The 23,991-nt window shown below is 39.2% G+C and overlaps 1 protein-coding gene across 2 annotated transcripts in view; it reads left to right on the top strand.

Annotated features, from left to right (window-relative positions):
• The window catches only part of INTU (inturned planar cell polarity protein), a 32,901-nt gene extending 11,080 nt beyond the window's left edge, over nt 1-21,821 (top strand). For both annotated transcript variants that reach the window (XM_077300346.1, XM_077300345.1), the window contains exons 3-16: nt 4,593-4,678; nt 5,164-5,367; nt 8,233-8,351; nt 8,960-9,049; nt 10,173-10,250; nt 11,589-11,778; nt 13,794-13,847; nt 14,161-14,223; nt 15,578-15,796; nt 15,988-16,452; nt 17,788-17,885; nt 19,065-19,254; nt 20,380-20,537; nt 20,929-21,821. In XM_077300346.1, the coding sequence (XP_077156461.1) occupies nt 4,593-4,678; nt 5,164-5,367; nt 8,233-8,351; nt 8,960-9,049; nt 10,173-10,250; nt 11,589-11,778; nt 13,794-13,847; nt 14,161-14,223; nt 15,578-15,796; nt 15,988-16,452; nt 17,788-17,885; nt 19,065-19,254; nt 20,380-20,537; nt 20,929-21,040 (2,126 nt within the window). In that variant the 3' untranslated portion in view covers nt 21,041-21,821. The remainder of the gene's footprint in view (nt 1-4,592; nt 4,679-5,163; nt 5,368-8,232; nt 8,352-8,959; nt 9,050-10,172; nt 10,251-11,588; nt 11,779-13,793; nt 13,848-14,160; nt 14,224-15,577; nt 15,797-15,987; nt 16,453-17,787; nt 17,886-19,064; nt 19,255-20,379; nt 20,538-20,928) is intronic.
• Nucleotides 21,822-23,991: the final 2,170 nt, after the last annotated feature.

Below are 23,991 nucleotides of genomic sequence, written 5' to 3'. Positions count from 1 at the left end.
TAAAATAATCACCTTTTCCTCAAATGTCAGTCTTTCGTACCTTTCCTCCCCTAAAATGCCTTTTTTAGGAGAGCTACTAAATTGATTATTTCTGTGTCTTAAGGTTCCTTACAATTTCAAAATACATTGGACACAAGCTGTATAAATGAAAAACTGAAGCAGATCATTTTTCAGTTGATAAGTTAAAACCCCTAAAGATTAGGAGAAAGCTGGGTTTTTAGCCTGGTCCATAAATGAAAGTAAAGCAGGCACAAGGCAAACCCGATTGCATTATGACACAATTATCTTTCATGATATTATAGCAATGTTATGACCTGGGGACAAAACAGGTATCAAGGTGTCATGTATCCTTCTCCATTCAGTTACCCATCCATTAAATTTCTTTGCTTTCCTTTGGGGAGCAATACGTTTTGATGCCATGTTCTTCATTTCCCCCTCCCTTTCTCTTCACCTGTAGTTCTCTGTGTTTGTGGGTTTTTTTGCAGTGTTATGATATAATAACATTACAAAAAAGGGGGGCTGCATTGCTGATGAAGTACATGAGGACACGTTTAACATACTTCGTACATTGAATTGATGTATCCAGTTTGACGATTGCCAGCTATTTTCGTAGTTGGCAACTAAGGAGGAGCAGGAGACCTTTGAAATGGCAGCATCCATGCTGTTCCCCACAATACATCCAGCTCTTTTTATGATGTTATGATGTTAGAACACCAGTAGAGAATCAGAAAATTAGGTCTATCACTGATGAAGTACATGAAGACACATTTAGCATGCTTCATAATTATTGAATTGGTGTGTCTAGTTTGATGATTGCCAGCCATTTTCATAGTTGGCAATTAAGAAGGACGTTTGAAATGGCAGCAACCATTCTGTTCCCCCCAATACATCCGGCCTATTTTACAATGTTATACGTAACTGCACATGCACAAAGAAAGGAGGTTCTGTTGCTGATGGGGCATGTGATGACACGGCCACACACAACGCCTTTGCAAAGAAGTGCAGAACACATGGGGAGGGTCATATCCGAATGTAAGAAAAAAATCTCTAAAATAAATGCCCTTTTGCAGCTGTGGATTCAACACACTGGGAATCAGTAACAACTCTGAGGTGCAGAAAAGGTCTTTTAAAAATGTGTTGCTTTGATTTGACAGACCTCTACTTTATTTAGGCATAAGAAAATCTGAGAAATGGGCTGTGGAAAAATTAAAACTTTTGTTAAAAAGCAAAATGGAAGAAGAACTAAGTTATCAACCACTGTTTTATATTCCAGCCTGGATTTGATTCTATTCTTTTTCAGTCATTTGGCTTTGAATGAACAAATCAGCTACATCGCCTGCCAAATCTTATACACATATATAATTTTCATATAAAATTCTTCAAAATTATAGATCTGCAGTGAACACTTAAATGTGGCATATTGCAAATAGTTGCATGAAAGTCATATTCCCTGCAGTTGGCAGGAATAAATCATAATTAAGTTGAAACATCAGTCTTTTCAAAAAAAGTAAAATAACTGTGCCAGATTTTGCATTTGGTAAAAATAAAATATATGTTAGCATTGTATATTTAGAACTGGAAGAAAAGTATTAAGAAACTATGTATTTAAACTTATAATGAAATGATCCTTCCAAGTTAAAATTTCAGCAGGCTGAAATTGCAAAGATCCAGTGAAAACTTACAGTGAAACTCAAGAAACTTCTTTACCCCATTTTTCATCCAGGCCTAAATCTCAAGTGTTTGAATGGGAAGCGCTGGCAAATAAATAAGCCATTTTTTTTAAATCTGAGAAGTACAGGAGGAAAAACATACCTGTTAAAACAAGGCAGATGTAATGCAGTGTATGATTGTGTCCTTGGAATAGTATCAGTGCTGTTCTTGCCTAGAGCAGTGGTCCCCAACCTTTTTATCACCGGGGACTGGTCAACACTTGATAATTTTACTGAGGCCTGTGGGATCCAAAGCCATAGAGTCCCTCCTCCCAAGTAGCCCTTTTCCCCAGGGAGTCTGATCTCTATTGCCTGGAAATTACCTGCAATTCCATCAATCCCCAGGTTCCAAGAAAGTCCTTTCATCTCCCGGAGCCTGGCGAGGAGTTGTTATTGCAGAGTCCCCCCTCCAAAATAGCCATTTTCCCCTGGGGAGCTGATCTCTAGAGTCTGCAGATAACCTCCAATTCCAGATTTCCAGGCCGAATTGGGAGGTTGATGACCCCTGGGTCGGGAATGTTCCTTGGCAGGGCCTCAAGAGTCCAGGGGTGGGTAGGAGCTTTTGCCATGTAGCCAGCCCCTAGGAAGGCCCAGGGCAGGTGTGCATATTAGTGTCCGTTGTTTCTGTGGGTGTAATGGCTTTATCTCTAGTACTAAAATAATCTTTCATACACTGGTATGCAAAATTTTATTTCTGTTTTTTTCCTGTTGGGTTGCTTCTTGTTTAATTAATGGTTGTCTCTTGTTAGTTTCAAAATGTTCAGAATTTTAGATGGTTGGGACAGGTAGACAGAAACAACATTTTATTTGTTAATGGCCAAAAAAACAAACAAAATTCAAGCTAGTAATGACCCTTGAAAAAGGAGCAAATATGTAAAAGAGGGAGACATGGTAAGGCCACAATGTACTTCTGCATGTCTTAAGGATTCATAAACAGTGTATTTGAAATCTGGCTATTTGTGTTGCACTTTCCAGGAATGAGCAATGTTTGCTAGACCAATAATGATGCTCGTAAACTAGACATGAAGGATATGTTAAGGAGGAATTTTTGCCCTCCTTAGTGACTTACCAACACGTCTTCAGAGCCTCCCTAACTCTTTAAGAATCCAATAATTTGTACATTATCACATTAAAGGTGATAAGTTGCTTTCCCCACATTGCCTTGTTATTGGCAGTTTCATAAGATATTGTTCTTTGAGCGGTGCTTACTTTATAATACACTGCTTAAAACCACTTCCATTTTTGCTTCCTCTTGGCTTCCTTACAGGAACACTGTATTCAGGATCATGCACATGACACTACTATCTATTTATCATTTTTCTTCCTTTGGTATAACTTATCCAAATTTTATTTGATATGATGTCCTTAGAAAGATTGCAGACAAAGTGTTCTTAAACACTGTGGTTGTGAAGGCATACATTTGTATAGGTTCCAAACGCAATGGCACCATTTTAATTCCCTTAATCCCCACCAACACTAGGAAGCTTTTTCATGCTTTTCGGACCTCAGTAACAGACAGGTAGCCAGGTGGCTAAAGCACAATAGCACTATAAAGAAAAGATCTATTGAAACAGTGTGCCAATTCCTTAATTTTATTTTTAAAGTCTCTGTCTCCTTACAACTGCAGAAATGTTAGGGTAAACACACAGGTTGTACTTTTCTCCTTATAACTCCGCAACAAAAAAGGCAAGAGCCTTTTGTAATGAAAGCCTGGATTTAGTAGACTATGGGAATAGATTTTTATAACATTGTAACGCTATAGCAAGGGGTCAATAACCGATCATCTTAAAAGTCTGAATAAAGCCCTCTGGCATTGAAAGGAGATTATAGTTAAGGCAACAAAATTCTAGAAAATACTGCAGCATGAATAGACCGTTATCACTGCAAATACCTCTGTAGCACTGAGACCTACATGAAGAACTATCCAAGTGGAAGCAACCTCAGTTGTTTCCAAAGATGTCTCATATGATTATTTGTGTTGCCAACCTCCAGGTAGTGCCTGGAGATTTCCTAATATTACACTTGATCTTCAGAGATCAGTCCCTCAGGAGAAAATGGCAGTTATGGACAGTGAACTGTATATCACTGTACTCTGCTGATGTTCCTCCACTCCCCAAGCCCTGCCTTCCTCAGCTTCTGCCTCCAAAATCCCCAAGTATTTCCCCACCCAGTTTAGGAGTGTGATTGATTGATATATGACATCAATATTTTTTAATAAACTGCTGAGAGTCCAGCAGAGTATGAAAGATTTCTTTGTTGCGGAGAACAGGAAGAGCTGCCTAGTAAGCACAATAATATGATTACTGCCAGAAAATCTTCAGTTCTCTTTGTGGAATTGTGTTCTGTCCCCTCTGGTATTGTATTATGTCCGTGTTTATTATTTAATTTATCATATAAGATAAAGGTATCCCCTGTGCAAGCACCGAGTCATGTCTGACCCTTGGGGTGACGCCCTCCAGTGTTTTCATGGCAGACTCAATACAGGGTGGCCTTGCCAGTGCCTTCCCCAGTCATTACTGTTTTACCCCCCAGTAGCAAGCTGGGTACTCATTTTACCGACCTCAGAAGGATGGAAGGCTGAGTCAACCTTGAGCTGGCTGCTGGGGTTGAACTCCCAACCTCACGGGCATTGCTTCAGACAGCATTTTTGCTGCTTACCACTCTGCGCCCCAAGAGGCACATAACTTAACATATAGTAATGATGAAATAGCAAGATAAAATTCATGAGGAAATGTTACTTATTAATAGTTCTCAGTTGTAATTTGACAGGGGTTTAGCAGACATCAACTTTCTTTTGGGGGTATTGTCTTGTTTTAAGAGCTACTATCTCACGTGGTGCGTGTCTAGTCCTTTTTAAAATCCTGCTTTTGCTTTCAATCTCAGGAGATGTTCTTGTTGCAGTAAATGATGTTGAAGTCAACTCTGAAAATATAGAAAGGGTATTATCTTGCATCCCAGGTCCTATGCAGGTATAGTAATATATTGTGAGTTTTCTTTTTTCTTTCCTTCTTTGTAATAAAAAGCATTTGGATCAGTCTGCTTTAAGAGCTTTAAGAGAACTGCTCTGAAAGAACAGCTCTAAGAGAACTGACTAATCCAAGGTCACCCTGCTGGCTGCATGTGGAAGAGTAGGGAAACAATCCCAGTCCCCCAGATTAGAGTCCACCACTCTTTAACCACTGCACCATGCTGACTCTCAGGTCCCAGCGTCAACCCCTAGATTGTAATGAGAAAGATCTTTCTCTACCAAGGATCCCAGAGAGCCACTGGGTCCAGGTTAACAACACTGAGTCAGATGAACCAGATGAAGCTTCAAATGAATTTAATTTGCTGATCTTCATGCTGAATAGATTTTCCATTATAGATAATTCACATGAACATATTTAAAGAACTGACTGGGAAAAAATTAGGTCTCTAATTATATTGTATTAAAATATGTTTACTTTTTCAATAGGTGAAACTTACATTTGAACCATCAGTATTTGAGCAGGAAGGAACATCACAGCAGAGGCATAAGCCCCCACAATCCTCTATGAATAACCTGCTCAAATTGCTATGGAAAGACCACGATAAGGACCCACAATTATCTCTCCAGAGTATACCTCATATTATTATGTACCTCTCACTCAAATTGGACTCAGATACCTCTAAGGATGAGGTAGGTTTCTACTTCTAAATATATGGGAAGGAATCAAGCCTTTACTTATCCCATGAACAAGCTAGTAGAAAAAAAACTGTATCTGTTCTACTTAATATTTCTGGTAAGGGCTTGGAGGAGGGGCTGGTATCATGGCTTAAGTGCCACACTTAACACCCACTCAGGGTGGCTGTCCTGCTCCTGAGTGCCTCCTCCTCAACTGGCTTGCCTCCTTCCATTTCCCTCAGAGGCTGCAGATCCCTGCCACGTGAGAGCTGCCCCTGCTGGTGAGTTCCCTGCCCAGGTTGCCTCCAGCCTCCAGCCTTTCTATGTCCTGGGGAGGGGGAGAAGCTGTCCGCAGAGTTCTTCCACCCCCACCCCCCACAATCTAGCACCCGTTGTATTCCTGAATGCAATGGGCTTTGCTCCTAGTCTAGGTATAATATCGAGGACTGTACTAATGCTGCAATTCCTGCCTTCATTTAAAAGGCAGCTTCCTAGCTTATGTGGTTTTAACATTAAGTGTAGTAAGAAGACCTGCTGAAATCTCAGAAAGCCAGAGTGATTGTTGGAGGATGTTAGCATGTCAGTCACATATGTTACTAATTTAATATCATTATTTGGGGTGGCTAAAAGTATATTGTTCAAACCATTGCAGCTTGATCAATTTGAGCTATTTACCTTTTATCTTACTTTTTTAAATGTACAAGTCTTACAAAACATCCAAATAGTTATTTTATTTAAAACATTTTTATGCTGCCTTTCTGCTCAGTCCGGGTCCACAAGGTGACAAACAGAAGGACATTAATTTTTGTAAACAATTAAGAATACAGTTAAAATTATAAAATACATTTTAAAACACACAAAGAAACAAACGAGACCAGAAAGGAGGTCCAAAACCTTTATTGGAGTATGCCAGGTGAATATTCGTGGGAAGGGAGTTCCACAGTTTTAGTGCCACTGAAAAGGCCCTTTCTGGGTTGCCACCTGTCTGTACGCAGATGGCAGAAGCAACTGAAGCAGGACCTTCAGGATGGCTGGAGTGAGTAAGTTGGGTCACATGGGAGAAGGCAGTCCTTAAGTTGGTCCCATGACGTACAGAGCTTTAAAGGTCAATACCAACAACTTCAGTTGAGCCCAGAAACAAATTGAATTTGATTTTTCCAGTTCATTCTACTGGTGCTTTCCTTTGGCACAAGCAAAGGGACACAACCTTTGCAATGGATGATTGCAGTGATTCCAGTAGAATGAAATGGGATTTTATTCTCTGAGATGCCAGTACCAGTAAAAATGAAATGTTCCTCTAAAACAAGACATTCATGAGACCTTGTTGGCTTCATGCATGTTGAAGCATGGCATTCGCCTGTATAATGTGAGTAAATTTCATGGAGGTTATGGTTGTCTTGTTTTCTAAAGGAGCAGAACCACACACAGTTCTCTCCTTTCGTAGTGAAAAGACTCTCATTTAGAAGGCATCCTTCGTCAAAGTCCAGTACTTGTTAGTTTTAGGAGTCTTTCAGCCGCCAATTCTATGCGGAGAATTCTTTTCAGTTCCTTCTCTTAGTGCCAAGGTTCTGCCTGTTGAAGGAAATGGCTTCTTAAAAGCTCACTGTGCTATAAATGAAGATAACTGAAATTAAAATGTAATTTATTTATTGTCAAACTATTTAATAGAAGAATGCTTTGTTCAGAAAACTCTGCTTTCGCATCAGTGTCTCTTCACTTAAGTCCGTTATCCCTGGCCTTTAGAGCCATTAAACACGACACTTTTCTACTTGCTTGGAAGATGACTAATGTTATGGAATGACACTCATTAGATCTTAACAGCACAGCAATGTTTGTAGGCTGCTGTTGGGATCTTTTGCTGTGTTTTTCCTCTCTTTCCCTGGGAAAGGGTATAGATATTTCACAAATGAACATTGGAAAGTTCCTTTGTTCATAAGAGGTACGAGAGGACTTTTCTTTTCCATTTCATGCAATGTTGCTACTTAAAAAGATGTTTTTCTTCCTTGGTGAGACAGACTGATGCATAGAATCCTAGTTGGTAACAGGGCATTTTGAAATGGATAATTAAACGGGAAGAAAGAGGCACAGACCTGCCAGTTCTCTGAATAGCGAGATTCAAAGCTCTTTTTGAAAAGAGTATTTGAAAAGAGTATTTTCCCAACAGGGTTTTGGCCATGCCTGGATAGAAAGAGGAACGGGAGGTTCAGGACATAGCTATGATAGTTAGTGAAGAATGATAATTAAGTCTGAAATTGCATGTCCTGCTCTCTCTCCTCCTCCTCCTCTTAGAGAATGTCTTCAAAAATAAATGCTTGTGTTGCAATGCAATGTACATATTGTTTTTTATAAGTAAAAAATTGCAGGACTCATGAATTACACTGTCTCTCTTAAATGACAGAACTTTGCTACATCATATTTCTGTTTATATCCATAGAGGAGTCTTGCTAAGGTTTCAGAAGAAATGAATTTTCCATTGCTAAAAACTTAGACCTTTCTTCCTTAAAGAACTTTTAAAAAATTAAAACTGGCAAAAACCAGAATGTGAATTATTTTCTGGACGTGTTTTATCTTTATGATGATGGCTATTAGGACCCTACACATTTATTCCTATCAATTGTAGGTCAGACTCAAAGAAATACTACATTATACAAACAGAGGCCTTAATAGAAAAGAGAATACCATATTATATGTAGTATTTACTGATATATTTTTTCAGTGATATGTAATATGGCTGCTGTGCATTTCTAGCAGAAACAAAATAAACATTCTTTGTTTTCAGACATGAGAACATATTACTAACCATGCCTTGTATAGCTTAATCCTAAAATTAATTCTGTAGCTCTTTTTCTGAACTAATATACACATTGTCATTTTTGGCAGCAAGAAATCCTTTACCAATATCCCATATCAGAAGCTTCTCAAAAAATGAAAAGTGTAAGAGGAATATTTCTAACATTGTGTGACATACTGGAAAATGTGACAGGAGCTCATATAATCAGGTAATAGTTGTTTAAATAGTTGTCTATTTAATTCAGATATCCTTCCTTTCTGGTTGTTTAGTAGGGACAAGTTTTAAAATGTGGCTTTGAGAAAGGCATTGTTTGCCTGCCAGAAAGAAGCTGCTGGTTGGATTTGCATAAAAGGGAATAACAAAAAGCTAATAATAAAAAAAAAACTATAACAGATGAAGAAAAGAAGAGCTGTTTTTTTTGTATCCTGTTTTTAACTACCCAAAGGAGTCTCAAAGTGGCTTACAATTGCCTCCCCTTCCTCCTCCACAGCAGACACCCCATGCGGTAGGTGAGCCTGAGAGAGCACTGAGAAAAACAAGGTCACCCATCTGGCTGCATGTGAAGGAGTGGGGAATCAAACCTGCTTCTCTAGATTAGCTCTTAACCACTACGCCAAGCTGGATATCTTTGATAGAAAAAGCCAGAGTTGCAAGTAAAGGGGAAATATGTTTGTTTCTTAAGTAGTGGTGGCAGTGGATGTTGTTCAACTGGCTATGCAGTTATCATTTTCCCTCAGGGGAGAGCACCCTATCCTCTATGTTTCCATGCCAGGCCACTTTTGTGATTGTTCTCTGCTTTTCATTGGGTTTTTACAGTTCATCTATGTTTCTGTGTGGGAAATTAATTCATGTGGCTTACTGGAAGGAATCTGACAAGCTCCTTGTAATTGGCCTTCCAGCTGAAAGGTAAATTTACAAGATATTTTGGATATTTGGATTTACAAGATATTAGAGCGGAGCTTGGGGGAGGGATGGGATTTTTAGCCGCCATGTTAGTAGATTGATATTTTAATGGGAATTTTAATGGGATTAGTTGTTGTGACCCGCCTCGAGCCTATTGGGAGAGGCGGGAAATAAATCTAATAATAATAATAATAATAATAATAATAATAATAATAATAATAATAAACATGACAGAACTTGTGGCCACCTCAAGTTTGCCACGGCTACTTTAAAGTGATTTTCATTTGGCTTGAAGGTGCAATGTCGATGGGACCCAAGGCACAGAGCTACACACACACACACACACACACTCCAAAGCCTTGCAGCTGCCAAAGAGGCCATGTTCTGTTCCATTCTCAATGACCATTAATAGCAATTGAATTTTGTTGGATTATGAACAATACAACAAAAGAAATCTCATCTAGCTTCATCAGTATTCATTTATATTTAGAACTCACCTTATTGACTGAGATTCACTACCACATCTTTTTGTCTATATTTTTCCTTTTTTATATTGGGTCAAAATATTTGATTCAAGGCTCCCTGTTCACAAAGCCAGTTTTAATAAGGAAGACTCTGCCAAATAGAATCTTTATATTTGCTCAGGAAAAGATTGTAAAAAAAACCAAACTGAGGTTTGTTAATTACTGATGGCAAACATAAATGCTCTCCTCTACATTATAACATTGTATATAAGGATTCTTTCACTTTCTAGTCTTATTTTTATTATTTGACAGTGCCCAGATTTAGATGAGAATATATGCCAAAATGACGGGATGATTTAAAGTTATCCCTTCATGAGACAATGGATGAATTATTTATTTTCATCTATGGGATTGTATATTTCTTACTGCTTTATATAGTTGCTATTTTTAAAAAGTTTTGGGATAAATATATTACTCTCTGGTTTGGATACTTGGCAACAATTCACATTGTTCAGAAACTGAAATGCTTATTTTCCTGCAAATTAAAAAAAAATTGCATGGTGGATGCTAAGGGCTTTTGGCTGTTAAATCCAAGGAAAGTCTTTGTTTTATTATACAAGAAGAAGTGCCTTTTTTCAGATTAGATTGTTTTGATTTTCTAGTGTACCTCTTTCTCAGCTAAGGAACATGACTGCAGATGTGGTACGAACATTAATATTCATGTATGGTTCTCTGGACAGGTAAGCACTCTTAAAGACAATCTGCTTCATAGTGATTATTCATTCTGCAGATCTGTATACCATATATGTATGTATGTTTCGATTTATATCCCGCCACTCCCACATAGTGGCTCATGGCGGGTCACAATCTAAAAATCATCTTACAAAACCCCTTTTAAACCCAAACCCCATTTAAACCTGATTAGACCCAACCCCAGGCGGTGACGAAACTCTGCTCACAGATTTGTTGACACACCTCCAGAGGGCTGCCTCTGTTCCATGGAATAATAGTTCCGAAACTATTATTGAAAGTCCTCTTAATTCCAGAAATTGTTTACATCAGTATGTTCTTTGAGAAGCTTATGTTCATAAATGTCTTGGGCTCACAGAAATAATTCAAAGCCATAATGCATATCTGATTATGGCTCAATTTTGGGATAAACCTCAGTTTGTTGTTATAAACTAGCTTTTGAGTTTGTGCACTCACTTCCCCCCTTTTGTATGAAAATGACTGGTTGAAGTCCTCAACTCACTGCAGCAATTTTAAAATCCAAATGAGGGCATAACCACTAATACAGGTTTGTTTCTTCTTCAGTAATTGGGATTCTAAGCCAGGATTGGACAGTGTAACTAATATAGGTGAGCCGAAGACTTTGCTCATCAATCTTTGTACGAGGGGCGGAGGGAGGAAACTTATAAACTCAAGAATTTACTAGGTTTATACCCATCATGAACAAGTTGAAACATGTTTGTTTCAACTTGAGAGCCTTCTAAGTCAAGAAATAAGTTGCTAAGATTTAATATACTTACGTATTATCAAGCCTGTTCATGTTTTGGCCAATATAAATGCTTCTTGAATAGTTCACCAACCCCTAGACTCCTGGAGTTGTAAGTTGAGACATGAACCCTGTTGAGCCCAGTCCTACTGCTGCTTGAGCAAGAGCAAAAAAAAAAAAAAAAAAGCTTACTGGTTCTTTGGAACATGGCTCAATTCTAGTGAAGCATTGTAACCACTATTTTGATTAATTTCATTTTTTCTTCATGATGTTTAAGCTCAACTGTTCTAGCATGTACATAGATATAGCCTGCCTTCAAAGCTTGTATCTTCACCCATTTAAGGATAATTTCTGCACCTTTTCCAGAGGCATAATTAAAATATTATTTTAATCAAATTGCATGAAAATCTGAAATGTGCGTAAGTCATTTTCCTGCATTTCTTGCACACTTAGAAACTGTTTTTCCATAGACCTGCATCATATAACCTCTGCTTTTTCCCCCTAGGGGCTCAAGCCCAGATTAACTGCAAAAAGCAAAAACAGTGGCACATTTTTGTTGTTCTGATTTTTGTTTTTTATTCAGTGCTTTTTGTCAGATGGAAAACCTTTCCCGGATGGATCACTTTTTCTGCCTGTTCTTCCAGCAAGCCCTTCAACCTGCCAGGCTCCACTCAAGTGTCAGCCCTGGTTCCCATCACTATGATGCATGCAGTGCATTATTTTTATACAACTTCCCTGGAGTACGGTGGCTGTCACTGCCACAAGAAATCAAGGTAATCCCACTTACTCTTTTAGCACAAGATGACACATTAGATGCATCAAATTTTGTAAGTTCATGGGGAATCTTCATAGGACTGAGTCCTACTGCTATCAATTCCTTTGAAATAAGCAGTGTCTTATCAGTACAGTGAATGCTACAAGGGCCACTTTTCAGTTGTGTACCTGGATTTTGCTTCATCGTATTAAAGCTTAGTTCACTCATGATTCAGGTGCTAAAGCTGACAGTTACAGAAATATGACATCAGTACTTGTAGTTTATGTTTTTCAGATTGAGTTGCAAACTCTGCTTTCAGCTGATCAAACACAAATCATGCTTCTAAAATCTTCAGGGATTTGATTCCAAACAATGCTTCTAATATCTCTCTATAATAATTTCTAGAAAATACAATTGTGTTTTTTATAGATTAATCTGTCACCTAAATTTTGGTCTGGCTTCTAGATCCAAAGGAAAATGGTCAAGGCCTGGATTAGTGTATATCACAGATGTGTGATTCCAACCTCCAAACATACTCTAGAACTGAACCCATCCCATACACCTATCCTGTACATTTTTATCACACTTTTTCTCCAAGTAGTACGAAGTGGTGTACATTGTTCTCTTCTATCTTGTAGTATCTTTACAACAACCTAGTGTTGTTGGTTAGTTTGAGTGTGACTGGCCCAAAATCACCCAATGAGCTTCATGGGCAGCTGCCCAAGAAGTGATGGTACAGCCTCCCTGAGAATGCTGCCTGAGTGGGTTCCTTCAGGTTCCTTCAGTCCTGCTGCCCTTGCCCTACAATGCCCCCCCCCACACACACACAAGAAGAAGTAATGTAAAAGCATAAGAAGAGCCTTATGAATCAGACCAGTGGCCTGTCGAGCCCAATATCCTTTCTCATAAAGTGGCCAACCAATTCCTCTGGAGGGCCAACAACAGGATAGCGGCTGAGGCCTTCCCCAGCTGTTACCTCTTAGCACATGGATTCAGAGGTTATCTGCCTCTGACCATGGAGGTTCCATTTAGTCACATCCATTTAGGAATTAATGTATAATACCAATTCTAAAACTATGACCCATGTGCTGTTTTGTGCCACCCATAATCAGTCTCTGTCTACTGGGCTTATGAAACATTTAAATGCTGCTTTATTGCAAAACTTGTACTGGTATCATGGTACAAAGTTTTATTTTTGTAAGGTCATTTTTAATCACATTAAAAAGGTAGCTAATGACAGGAAATTGTGTTTGTCCTGTGTGGAACAAAAATTCATTTAAAATCTGGATCAAGGAAAAATTGAGAAATCTAATTGTTTAAGCACTAACTGTGTGGTTGGCAATTTTAACAGTACCGGTTAAAACTAGTGTTTCTTGTCATGATACCGTGTTTACATACCACATTGGGAGTGCCCTAGGCTCTTTACAGACTTAGTGCTCTTTTAGCACAGTGCATGTTTTGGGCTTGAATCCCTGAGACTGTTTTTCAAATACATAAATAAATGTGATTTCCTGTAAAACTCTAACAAGTGGTACTTATCATTGCTGAAGTGTTCAGCTTTAATGGTTCTTGGGTTGGACAGAATGTGTGAGAATGTTTTGGAAATTTCCATAGAGACAAAAACTAAATCCTCTTTGAAAGATTTTTCTAATAACTCAGTTGGATACTAAAGCTTTGCCAAATTTCGAAGGAATCGACTGCCTTCATGTTTTAATCCATGAAAAAATGAGATTGACATTGTTTTTATGCTGAGCTGTGGGTTTGGGGAGACTGCAAATAATTTTCTTTCATTTTTAGAAGGTTCAAATGTGCAACTGCTGGATGGTTTTAGACCCAAGGGTGTAGCAATTTGTAAGAGCTTGATCCTAGATGTCGCTGTTATTCCCTATCAGCATATGCAATTTGTTTTTCTCTGTACTCTATGGGGCATTCTCCTTTAGCATGGTGGTAATACTGAAATGCATGATACCCCCTGTGTTTGCTACCAAATTTAATCCTGGTAATGTGTGTCCATTTATTCCTTACATGTTTCAGGTGGAAATTGATACAGCTCTGAGCGACTTGGAGGCAGGAGACTTTGCAGAACTGGTAAGGATTCAAGCTTTAACAGGTTTTATTATATGTTTGTACTAGCCTTACTCAGTACATGTCCACTGGTATAACTAAACTCTTACATTGCCAGTTGATTATTTCAAAGTGGTATAATGGTCATTCATGCCAGGGTTGCTTTTGAGAATCCGAAGACCCTTGCTTGATGGCCATACCTCGCTGCCAGCTGCTAGTCAAAGAGTAACACTGAGGCTTCAAAGAGTAACACTGGCCTTTCTAGAGCTACCCTTGAGTTGCATTGTGTAGATCAACTAAAACCAGAAGCTCTGACTTCATTGTGCTTTGTTTACAGTCTGAAGATTACTATGACATGAGACGACTGTATACCATTTTGGGCTCATGCCTCTTCTATAAGGTAACAGTATGAAAACATGGGATGCTAAAAAAATGGTAACCTCAAAATACCAATGCTAATAAACCTAATAACAATCAAGATTATTTTTCTAAATGGAGCTGTAATGTGGAAGTAACAGGTATTGATTAATCGTTGCAATAAATGAAACAATTACAAGATTTCTCTTTAGTTCTTTGCATCACTTTCTTAGTAAATGAGGTTGCTGAATTATAATTAAATCTTCCTAGGCTCACATGTTTATCAAGCTTCTTTCAACTATAGCCTTCACTTACCCCCCACTTTGTGAATTTAGTGAATGTGTGTATCACTATGCAAAACAGGCAGCAAAAGTAATTCTCAGAAGTTCCCCAACCGTTTGGATTAATCTAAGGCAGCAGCCCCCAACCCCCGGTCGACAGACCGGTACCGGTCCATAGATCAGCCGGTACTGGGCTACAGCTCCTCCTCATCCTCCTCCCCGGCTGCTGCCTCGGGGGCTGCCCTGCCACTGGCTCACCTTTGGTACTCTCCAGCGGCCGCCATGGCTGGGGCTCCCCCTCAGCGTGGCACTGCGCAGCAGCTGCTGGCAGTGGGCGGCAGGAAGTCGGGCACTGGCAGGAAAGCAAGTGGAACAGGGGCTCAGGCAGTTGCGGTGACGTCCCTCAGCAAAAGACTACCCCCTCCCCCCTCCCGGGCCTCAGTAAAATTGTCAAGAGTTGACCAGTCCCTGGTGATAAAGAGGTTGGGGACCACTGATCTAAGGGATACTTCATTTGTTTCTTATGCATCTTGTCCACCTCCAAATGTCACTACTCCAATTTAAATCAAGATGTAGCATAATTCTCATTTAAAGCTTTTTTAAAAAGCAGGAAATCTTTGTTATTACCTCTAGTTTGATTGTGACACATTTTGCTTTCTAAAGAAATCTGATTTGTCATCAGTAGAAGTGTTAACTCTCTTGTTTTAGACACTCTTCATAGCAAAGTATGGTAATAGCAAGGAGGAGTAGACGATGGGATATTTACTAATATGTCAGAGCAAAGGAGTGTTATCCAAGCCCATAGGAGGAAGAAAAATGTACTGTGGGCTGGCAAAAAACCTCACTGGTTCATTAATCCACCCACCCCTCGAATCGCAGAGGCTTTGCCAGACTCATGCAGCTTTGAGGGCTAGGTATTTGCTTTGTTTGGGAGAAGAAGGCCCAGTTCCTCAGGAATCCGATGGACACCCAGCTTGATTCCTGGCAATTTGACTTTGGTCACTATCATTTCTTCTACAAAGATAACATGAATCAAGGAAAATGTTGCCAGAATAAAGGCATGGAGTGGTGTACAGTATCTTTTCACTCTGCATGTGCTCTTTGCTTTTAATTCAGGGCTATTTGATCAGTAACCACTTGCCGAAGGAGGACCTTACTGATATTGCTCTGTACAGCCGGCATTATTGCCTCTTATCCTTGGCAGCAGAGCAGCGGATTGGTCAGTTAGTAATATGGCGAGAAGTGTTTCCTCAGCACCATCTTCAGTCATGTAAAAGTCCATGTGATGGATACAGAGAACCTGAAGCAAGATACTTTTTACTCATTGTTGGCTTGGTAAGGTTTTCTGGGCATGTTTATCTCTTTTCATATTGTTAAAACTGATAGAACACACACTGTTAATGAGGATAGCCTAAGATTCTACGGAGGGAGAAAAGGACATGCTGCTAAAAGTATCTCTCGTTACATGAAAATGTTTTGTTAGCAAATCTACCATAGATTTCCTGATTTTGCTTTTCTGATTGCAGAAGCACTTTATGCTGAGCGTCTTGCTGGAGGCAGGAGGCTGTTCCTCTAAAGCCACTGGAAATCCTGGGCCAGACTCCATCTATGTGGATCAAGTTAAAGCAACAGTCCTTCAACTTGAGGGAATCGATCTCAGCATAGATGAGAGATTAGAATCACCCTCTGCTCCACTGGTGTCCTGTGTGGACTGGTTCCTCCCCTCATCGCGTGACAAGCTGGAAAGCCTGGCCCCACTGCCTCTCCTCAGCAAATGGCAAAACACCTCACATTCTGTGATTTCACCAGCAAGCAAAAAAATGCTTTTTGGTGATTCTACCTTAAAAACACATAAAACGAGTCCCTTACGGGGTAGTGGAGGATCCAAGAATGATGGGGACAATCCTGAAGGAGGAAAGGGGAGTGTTAATCCATATGCTTCACAATCAAAAGGTCCTGATGGATGTGATGAAAGCAGTAGTCTATTTAAGGTACTGTAGATTTTAAATCACCCACTAAACTTTTGTCCCTCATCCTGGAAAGATGACAAGATGCCTAAAAATTTTCAGCAGCAGTTCTTGAGGAGGAGGAGAAAAGGAAGCAGTTTGCGCCCATAGGGCACCTTCCTAATATTATTTCTTTTGCATAAGCTTCTGTGGCTGCAATCCTCAGAACAAGTTCCTGAAAGGTGGGACTTATTTCTGAGCAGAACTGCTTAGGCTTACTGGCTATATAATTCCAGATGCAATGGCTGGCATGGCCAGCCTAAAATGGCTCTGCAGGATGCAGATATAAATATAGTCTGGTTGGCAGGTTTTGGTGATAGTGGTATAATTTGTTTTGTGGGTGAGCCTTTCTCACAGGATGAAGCCAGTAAATTATTACGGTCACATCCAGTAGTTAAGGATCAGCTTAGGACTGATCCTGCGTTGAGCAGGGGGTTGGACTAGATGGTCTGTATGGCCCCTTCCAACTCTATGATTCTATGATTCTATGAATATTCAGCTAAGCTGTTATTCCTTCTATGTGGCTTCCAGCCACCGCCACTAGGACCAGTAACTTTCCCTGCAAAGATTTTTCTGTGCTGTTCAGGCAAAAAAATAAAACAAAGTTGAGAAATCTGAACTTGGCATTCCTTTTATTTCCATACTGAGCAGCTAGACAGCTAGTGCAGTCTTAAGCATAATGATACCCTTCAAAGACCATTTAAGTCAATGAGAAGGTATAACTCAGTTTAGGATTTCACTGTAAAATATGCAAGTATCAACTAACTAAATGTAGTAAAAGTGCAGCATGTGGATTTATGCCAAAATCTATATCCATTTCCCATAAATAGGGCAAAACTTATTTGTAATACAAACTGTGCATAGGTTGATTTAAAAAAAACAAAATAAGGAAATGGAGAAGCTTTCAAAAAATGATGTGTCATCATTTGTAGTGGTTAAGAACAGCAGCTTCTAATCTGGAAAACCGGGTTTTATTCCCCGCTACTCCCCATGCAGCCAACTGGGTAACCTTGGGCTAGTCACAGCCCTAATAGTACTCTTCTTACAGAGCAGTTTTGTCAGAGCTTTATCGGCCCCATCTATCTCACCAAGTGCCTGTTGTGGGAGAGGAAGGGAAGGCAGTTGTAAGCCACTTTGAGGCTCCTTTGGGTAGTGAAAAGTAGGGTATAAAAACCAGCTCTTCTTCATTGAACTGTTACAGCTCAGTAGATATTCACAAAATATGCAGATTGTTCAAGCTTTCATATAACTGTTAATTAAACAAGTATCTTTGATTGCTTGTATTTTAACTAAAGTTCTTCTGCTTGTTTTTTTTTTCAGATCACTAAAAAGAAAAATATTCTTCCCAATCCATTTAATCTAGGAAGCCTGAAAAAGAACCTTTCAGTTAAGGAGACTGAATTGTACAATGTTTTAAAGTAAGGAGCTATTAATTTGTTTTTGTTAGTAGTGGCAGCAGTGTATCCCTTTTCCTGTGTGTCTGCCCTCCTTGCCGGCTAAAGAATTCTTTTATGGTTAGCGCCATAATGATTGGCCTGGGAATGGGGCAGGTCAGAGTGGAGACTTCTTTTCAGTGAAATCCAAGTAAGAACCCAGTCTAAATGAATCAGCCGGTGTACATTTTTCTTACAGCTAATTAACTTTGGTCTGTGAATCGCCTTTGCTGTCTTTTATTTTTTATGGATTTACAAAATTTGTATGCCACCCTTCTGCCTTAACAAAGGCCACCAAAGTGGCTAACAACATAACATCATATTTTAAAATCATTAAGATCAACCCTCCATACGGACATCAATAAAACAATTTAAAACACAGTTAAAATACATACAAAACATAAAAACAGCAGTTAAAACATAGGTTAGGAAGAAGGGATTGCTTTTTGTTGGCTGCTGGCTGAAAACCCCAGCAGAAAATTTTTCTAGGTTTTATAAGAGTCTTGTAGAAGCTTGGGTGTTCACTTTCTTTTTGTAATTGGTACACGATTTTTTTTTAGAGTATTTGTTCTTTTGGCTCTCATTGCTACAGAGCTTGGAAACAGGACAGATCTTCGTAAGAAGAAAAATGGGGGTCAGAAATACCTTTGAGATCCTTCAACGGTTTTGCCTTATTCCATGTCAGCATGAAGGGTGTCTGTCTTGAGGCTTTCTTTCTTCACAGGTTATCCAGTTTCCTGCTCCCCATTGCAACCCACAACAAACACGAGCACACTTTGAATTCTCAGATGCCAGATCCTATTTTAAAAGCATCAGCAACATTGTGTAAAAGAGCACTGCCAGCCATTATTGTATATTAGGATTCCAACATGCAAAATGTTGATAGTTCATTATTGCATTTTGAATCACCTTTTTAAGGAATCTGTTCCTTATTTTTTACATCCTCTCTTTTTTCAGAGTAGTGCAGCAAATTTCTGTCTCATTCTTCTTAATTAGCGTTTGGGAAGAAGACCTTATTGATTCTGGTAAACTCTGAGTCCAAATGTGTGCTCTTGTTATTAATCATATGTTACTAACTTAATCAAGCCACACATCTCATCAGTCGTGAATTTAATATGGGTTTAGAACCCGCAGTCGAATAATGTCTTTCTTTTCCTCCTGAAGGTTGACATCTGGTCCTGAGAACACCCTGTTCCACTATATTGCTCTAGAAACAATGCATGGAATTTTTATCACTCCAACACACACTGAAGTAGCACAGCTCGGGGGAACTCTCCATCCCCAGCTAATAAAGAACTTCCATCGCTGTTGTCTTTCCATCCGTTCCCTTTTTCAGCAAACCATAATGAGAGAAGTATAACCCCATTATCTTGAATGACTTGGGAGAGGGATGTTTCCATTATTAAATACTTTCTCTTTTGAGGCAGGAGTAAAAGCCTGCAATGATAAGTTTAACTGATAAGCTTAAGGTACTGCAGGTTCCTAGCAGGGCTGCTGTTTGAAAGAATGTCTATGTCTGGAGATGGTTTGCTCTTCTAAGACCGTTTACGCACTGGAGGGTTCATGACAGGCTGCAGGCTGAAGTTTTAGTCGTGGCAGGTTGCCCCACCTTTTCCTGCACCCACGTGGGGGAGCATTTGGCCTGGTGCACCTCATCCGCCCCCAGTTTGTGCTCTGGCACAGGAGCTGGGGCAGTGAAGTGCATAAACAGTCTAAAAGAAAGCTGACAGCACTCCTTTAGAGCAGAGAAGGTTGGACTTCTTATATAGCAATATTTTTTATAACTTTGGCAAAATGCTTGCTGATTATCTTTTGATTTCTATGACAGTTGTGTCCGTTTGTACAGAGAGCTTACATTGTGTGTTGGCTTACTGCATACCATATCCCCCTGTCTTTAGTCAACAACATTGTAGCATAGCAGCTAGTATAGCATATGAGAAGAGAAATCAGTTTATATGCACTTCTGTCTCCTTCAAATATAATTTATGTGGAAATATAAAAAATGAGCCTGTCCTTATGCCACATTTTGAAAGAACACAGATACCACCTTTTGGTATATAATAAAAACTGAATAAAGATAGCAAAACATAGTTCAAGTAAAGTCCATCAGCAGCTAATTTTAGTAAGAAACTCTAGCTAAGAAGGATCTTCTGGAAGTTTTTCATCGTTTGTCTCTGCTCTGGCATTATGCCTAGCGTACTTTTGGCTGTAACAAAGTCAGTTTGAGAGCAAACATTCAAGGGAAATATCCAAAAAGAAACAGTACCTCTGAGTCTAGACATCTTTTAAAAAAATCCAGGTGCAGTAGAGTTGACTATCAAGAGATTGTCACATATTAGAATGTACTATTTTCACTGTACATTTAGAATGAAATATTTGCTGATTATGGATTGTCACACTTGGCAATAGCAATTTTTCTCTCTTTTGTTCAAAGCACTGATTCAAGTTTCATTAACCACCCACTTCAATTTCATTGCAGACGAAAAAGACTGCAGGTACTAGGAAAAGTTCAGAATCCAAAAAAGCAAATTCTGGACTACATCAAGTAAGAGAGCATGGAGTGTTGTTTGAATGTTCACCTGACAAGTGGACTGACCAAAAGAAACCACCGCCTCCTATAATGTACTGGGTTGTAGGGTAAGCAAACTTTAATATGCCAAGCGGTCTTCCTGCAGACTTGTAATGCTTCTCAAATCCTCAGATTCCTTTCTTGTCCAAAACCTGTATGAATCAACATAAATGATGCTCATATAGGCAAATTAGTCCCTCTTTCCTATCCATGGATCTCATCTAAGGTATCTCCTGCACAGTTTGGACTGAAAATGTAGAAAAGGCTGAATTCAGGTTGGGAGTAAAAGTTTATGTAGGAAAGGTTATAATGAAAGATTTCAAGGGGTATTCTGGTATTTTGCCATGAACGTCCTGATGCATAGTTTGGCTAAAACCTTGCAAAAACATAGCCTGTTTTTACAGTAGTCTGATGATCTTGTTCTGAATCTGAACTTTGTTTTTGTTTTGTTTTTTGCAGGAGACTCTTTCTAGATCCAAAGCCTCGGGAGTTTTATGTCTGTTTTCATGAATCTGTCACAGAGGTTACTGTTGAATTGGCCTTCAAGCTATCCTTTGGCTTAGCTCTATAATACTGTTCATCTATACAGCTGTCATGAGCAGAACTGGAAACCTTCCAAGGCACTGGAGGTGCACAGATACAAGTTAAATTTTGCTAGTATGCTGGGTGATTTCTTTTTTTGAAGCATTTCTCTGAAATAACCTTCCCATTTGGAAAAACGTTTCAGGTTATTGGCAGTTGGAAGTATCAGCAGTCAGCTTCTCAAAATCATGTTTTAAAAAATCAGTCAGGGTATTTATCTCAATTGTATCATAACTTTATAGTGACAGATTGTACACATGAGGACTGAATTCAAGAATAGTGAATGTCCATTACCACTATGCATTCCTGTCTATATCTTCAAATTTTCTTCTTGGAAGGTGCTCCTCTAAATCATGCAAGTATCGTTTAAACTGGCTGCCAAGTTCAAAAAGCCATTTGGACTCTGGGATGGTTTCTGAAAATGAACCACTACATAAAACTACTTTGTGTACTTGTCTAGAGTTCAGTCAAGGGTGTGTATTGTAAGACTGAATAGATAACGTTGTGTAGAAGGTAATCTGTATTTGGAGTTACCTTCTGTGACTTTATACATTGAAAAAAGGGGAGGAACCCTTGTATTAAAGGGCTATTATAACAATTTTAATAACAAAAAAGTGCTTATGTATAATGAAATTAAAATTGTTCTAAAGTAAAATTGATCTTTTTGTGAATACCCTTAGACAAAGGACGAATTTACCATTTTGTTTATGAAAACGGCATAAACTATTTTTGTAAAGATTTTTATAATAAAGACATATGTTTGCAAAATAGCGATGTGCCTTTTGTGTTTTTGTATGCTTTCCTTTTGGGTTGTGAGTCAGGCTATGATTTACCATGGGATAGTAGTAGTTAGAGAAGTTTAAACAAAATGTTCAAACTCTCCATATCTTAAATTTGTAAGTCACTTACTGATGTTATTTTTGCACTGACAAATCAGAGGCTCCTCTATAACCTCATCTCTGGAGGCTGGGTAGATGGAGGGGGGAGGAAGAGGGATTTGGCTGTGATTTTTAGCTGTGGGTTGGTGGGGGGGTTTATGTTTTACTGTTGTTTTATTGTTGTTAGCCAGCAGGCCAGGAGCAGCGGCCTAAAAATATAAAAATAAATAAATTAGAGTATTATCAAACCTTAGCTGATAGTGGCTGTTCAAAATATCAGGCATGGGATTTATGTCTGAAAAAAGATGAGCTACAGCTGCCAGTTATTGAACCCAAATTGCTATTATAAAGTATATTTACAAAACATTGTGTGGGTATTTCGCTTCATTCACTGGGAATAAACTTAATATATATGTAGGTGAACAAGAGAGCATCAAACATTTTCTATCACCAAGTTTACATGAAGTGAACCCCTCATGCATTTATAACCACTAAAAGATAAAAGCCTTCCTCTAGTAAATGAATGGATTGGAGACCTTATAACAGTATTTGAATCCATGGCACATCAATGGTAATTTCACATGGACTTATTTATAGAAACGTGTGTAGATCCGCCACCACTGTTGTTATATCTTTGTTTTTATCTCCCTCATGCTTTTTTGTAAAACTTGTTTTGTTGTGGGATTTTAAGATTTTGTTCTTGTTCTTTGATTTTGTTATTATTGTTACTTATATTTTATGTGTTAGCTACATGGGATCCATGAGTTCCAAAGGTAAAGGTATCCCTCTGTGCAAGCACCGGGTCATGTCTGACCCTTGGGGTGACGCCCTCTAGCGTTTTCATGGCAGACTCAATACGGGGTGGTTTGCCAGTGCCTTCCCCAGTCATTACCATTTACCCCCCAGCAAGCTGGGTACTCATGTTACTGACCTCGGAAGGATGGAAGGCTGAGTCAACCTTGAGCCGGCTGCTGGGATTGAACTCCCAGCCTCATGGGCAAAGCTTTCAGATAGCTGCCTTACCACTCTGTGCTACAAGAGGCTCTTATTTCAAAGGTATGCCTTAGTAAGTAAAAGAGTTTCCCATGAGCAAGAGGGCACTTTGAGGAAAGAAAGAACTGACATTCTGGGTCCAAGGAAAGGTCCCTCTAATCTTTAGCAAAATCTTCATAGGAATTCTTTAAATGAGGACATGGCCCCACTACGATTTTATAGGTACTTCTAACTATAGTTTTATTTGACAGTTCAGTTTTTATGCCTAATTGTCAAGCTCTTCAAATTTCATCTTGGTCTCTATTGTAAACTTAAATCTAACACGCCCCAGTTATGATTTATATCAGTTTCTTCAGCTGGACCTGACATCTAGGTGTCAAGATAAATGAAGAGATGGATCATGATTCCTGTGATGTAATAGAGGGAAGACTCTTCACTGGAGGCTGAAGCTTCCTTCTTAGATTATTTTGATTTTAAGTTCTATTATCTGTAGATTTTAACTACTACGCATTATATCAGATAGACTTTTGAAACTGTTATAGAGTAAGATAATGCAGTGAAATTATTACTGTATCTTTTGTAAGGAGGAACTAGAATTGCCAGGTTCCTTCAGAGAAGGCAAGGATCCCATGCCACTAGGGCCCTGCCCCCTGTTACTCATCAGCAGGCTGGGGGGGGGGAATTACCAGGAGAGAAAGGGTGGCCCAGACTACATTGCCAATGACATAATTTCCAGCATGTACTGTAAGTGATATCATCACATCTGCAACATCCAGGTAATGCTCTGGTGTTTGGGTACAAACTCTATGGTAGAAGTCATAGAGGTTTTGTCAAAACATGAGAGTATTGCCACGATGTCATAGCATGATGACATCTCTTCCTATAGATAACAGAAGTGCTACAGCCACATCACTGGCCACATCACCTGGATGTCCCTCTCCTAGTAAGTCCCCCTCATCCCCTGCTAGAACCCTAGGAGGAACACCTATCCTGCTATTAGTGCTAAACTTGGAATATGAGACTGAACACATTGCAAGAATCAGCAAGAATCCTGTTTGTGAACATTTTA

The sequence above is a fragment of the Paroedura picta genome, chromosome 10, assembly GCF_049243985.1.
Source record: "Paroedura picta isolate Pp20150507F chromosome 10, Ppicta_v3.0, whole genome shotgun sequence".
Taxonomy (NCBI): Eukaryota; Metazoa; Chordata; class Lepidosauria; order Squamata; family Gekkonidae; genus Paroedura; species Paroedura picta.
This window is presented reverse-complemented; position numbering and strand designations above follow the sequence as displayed.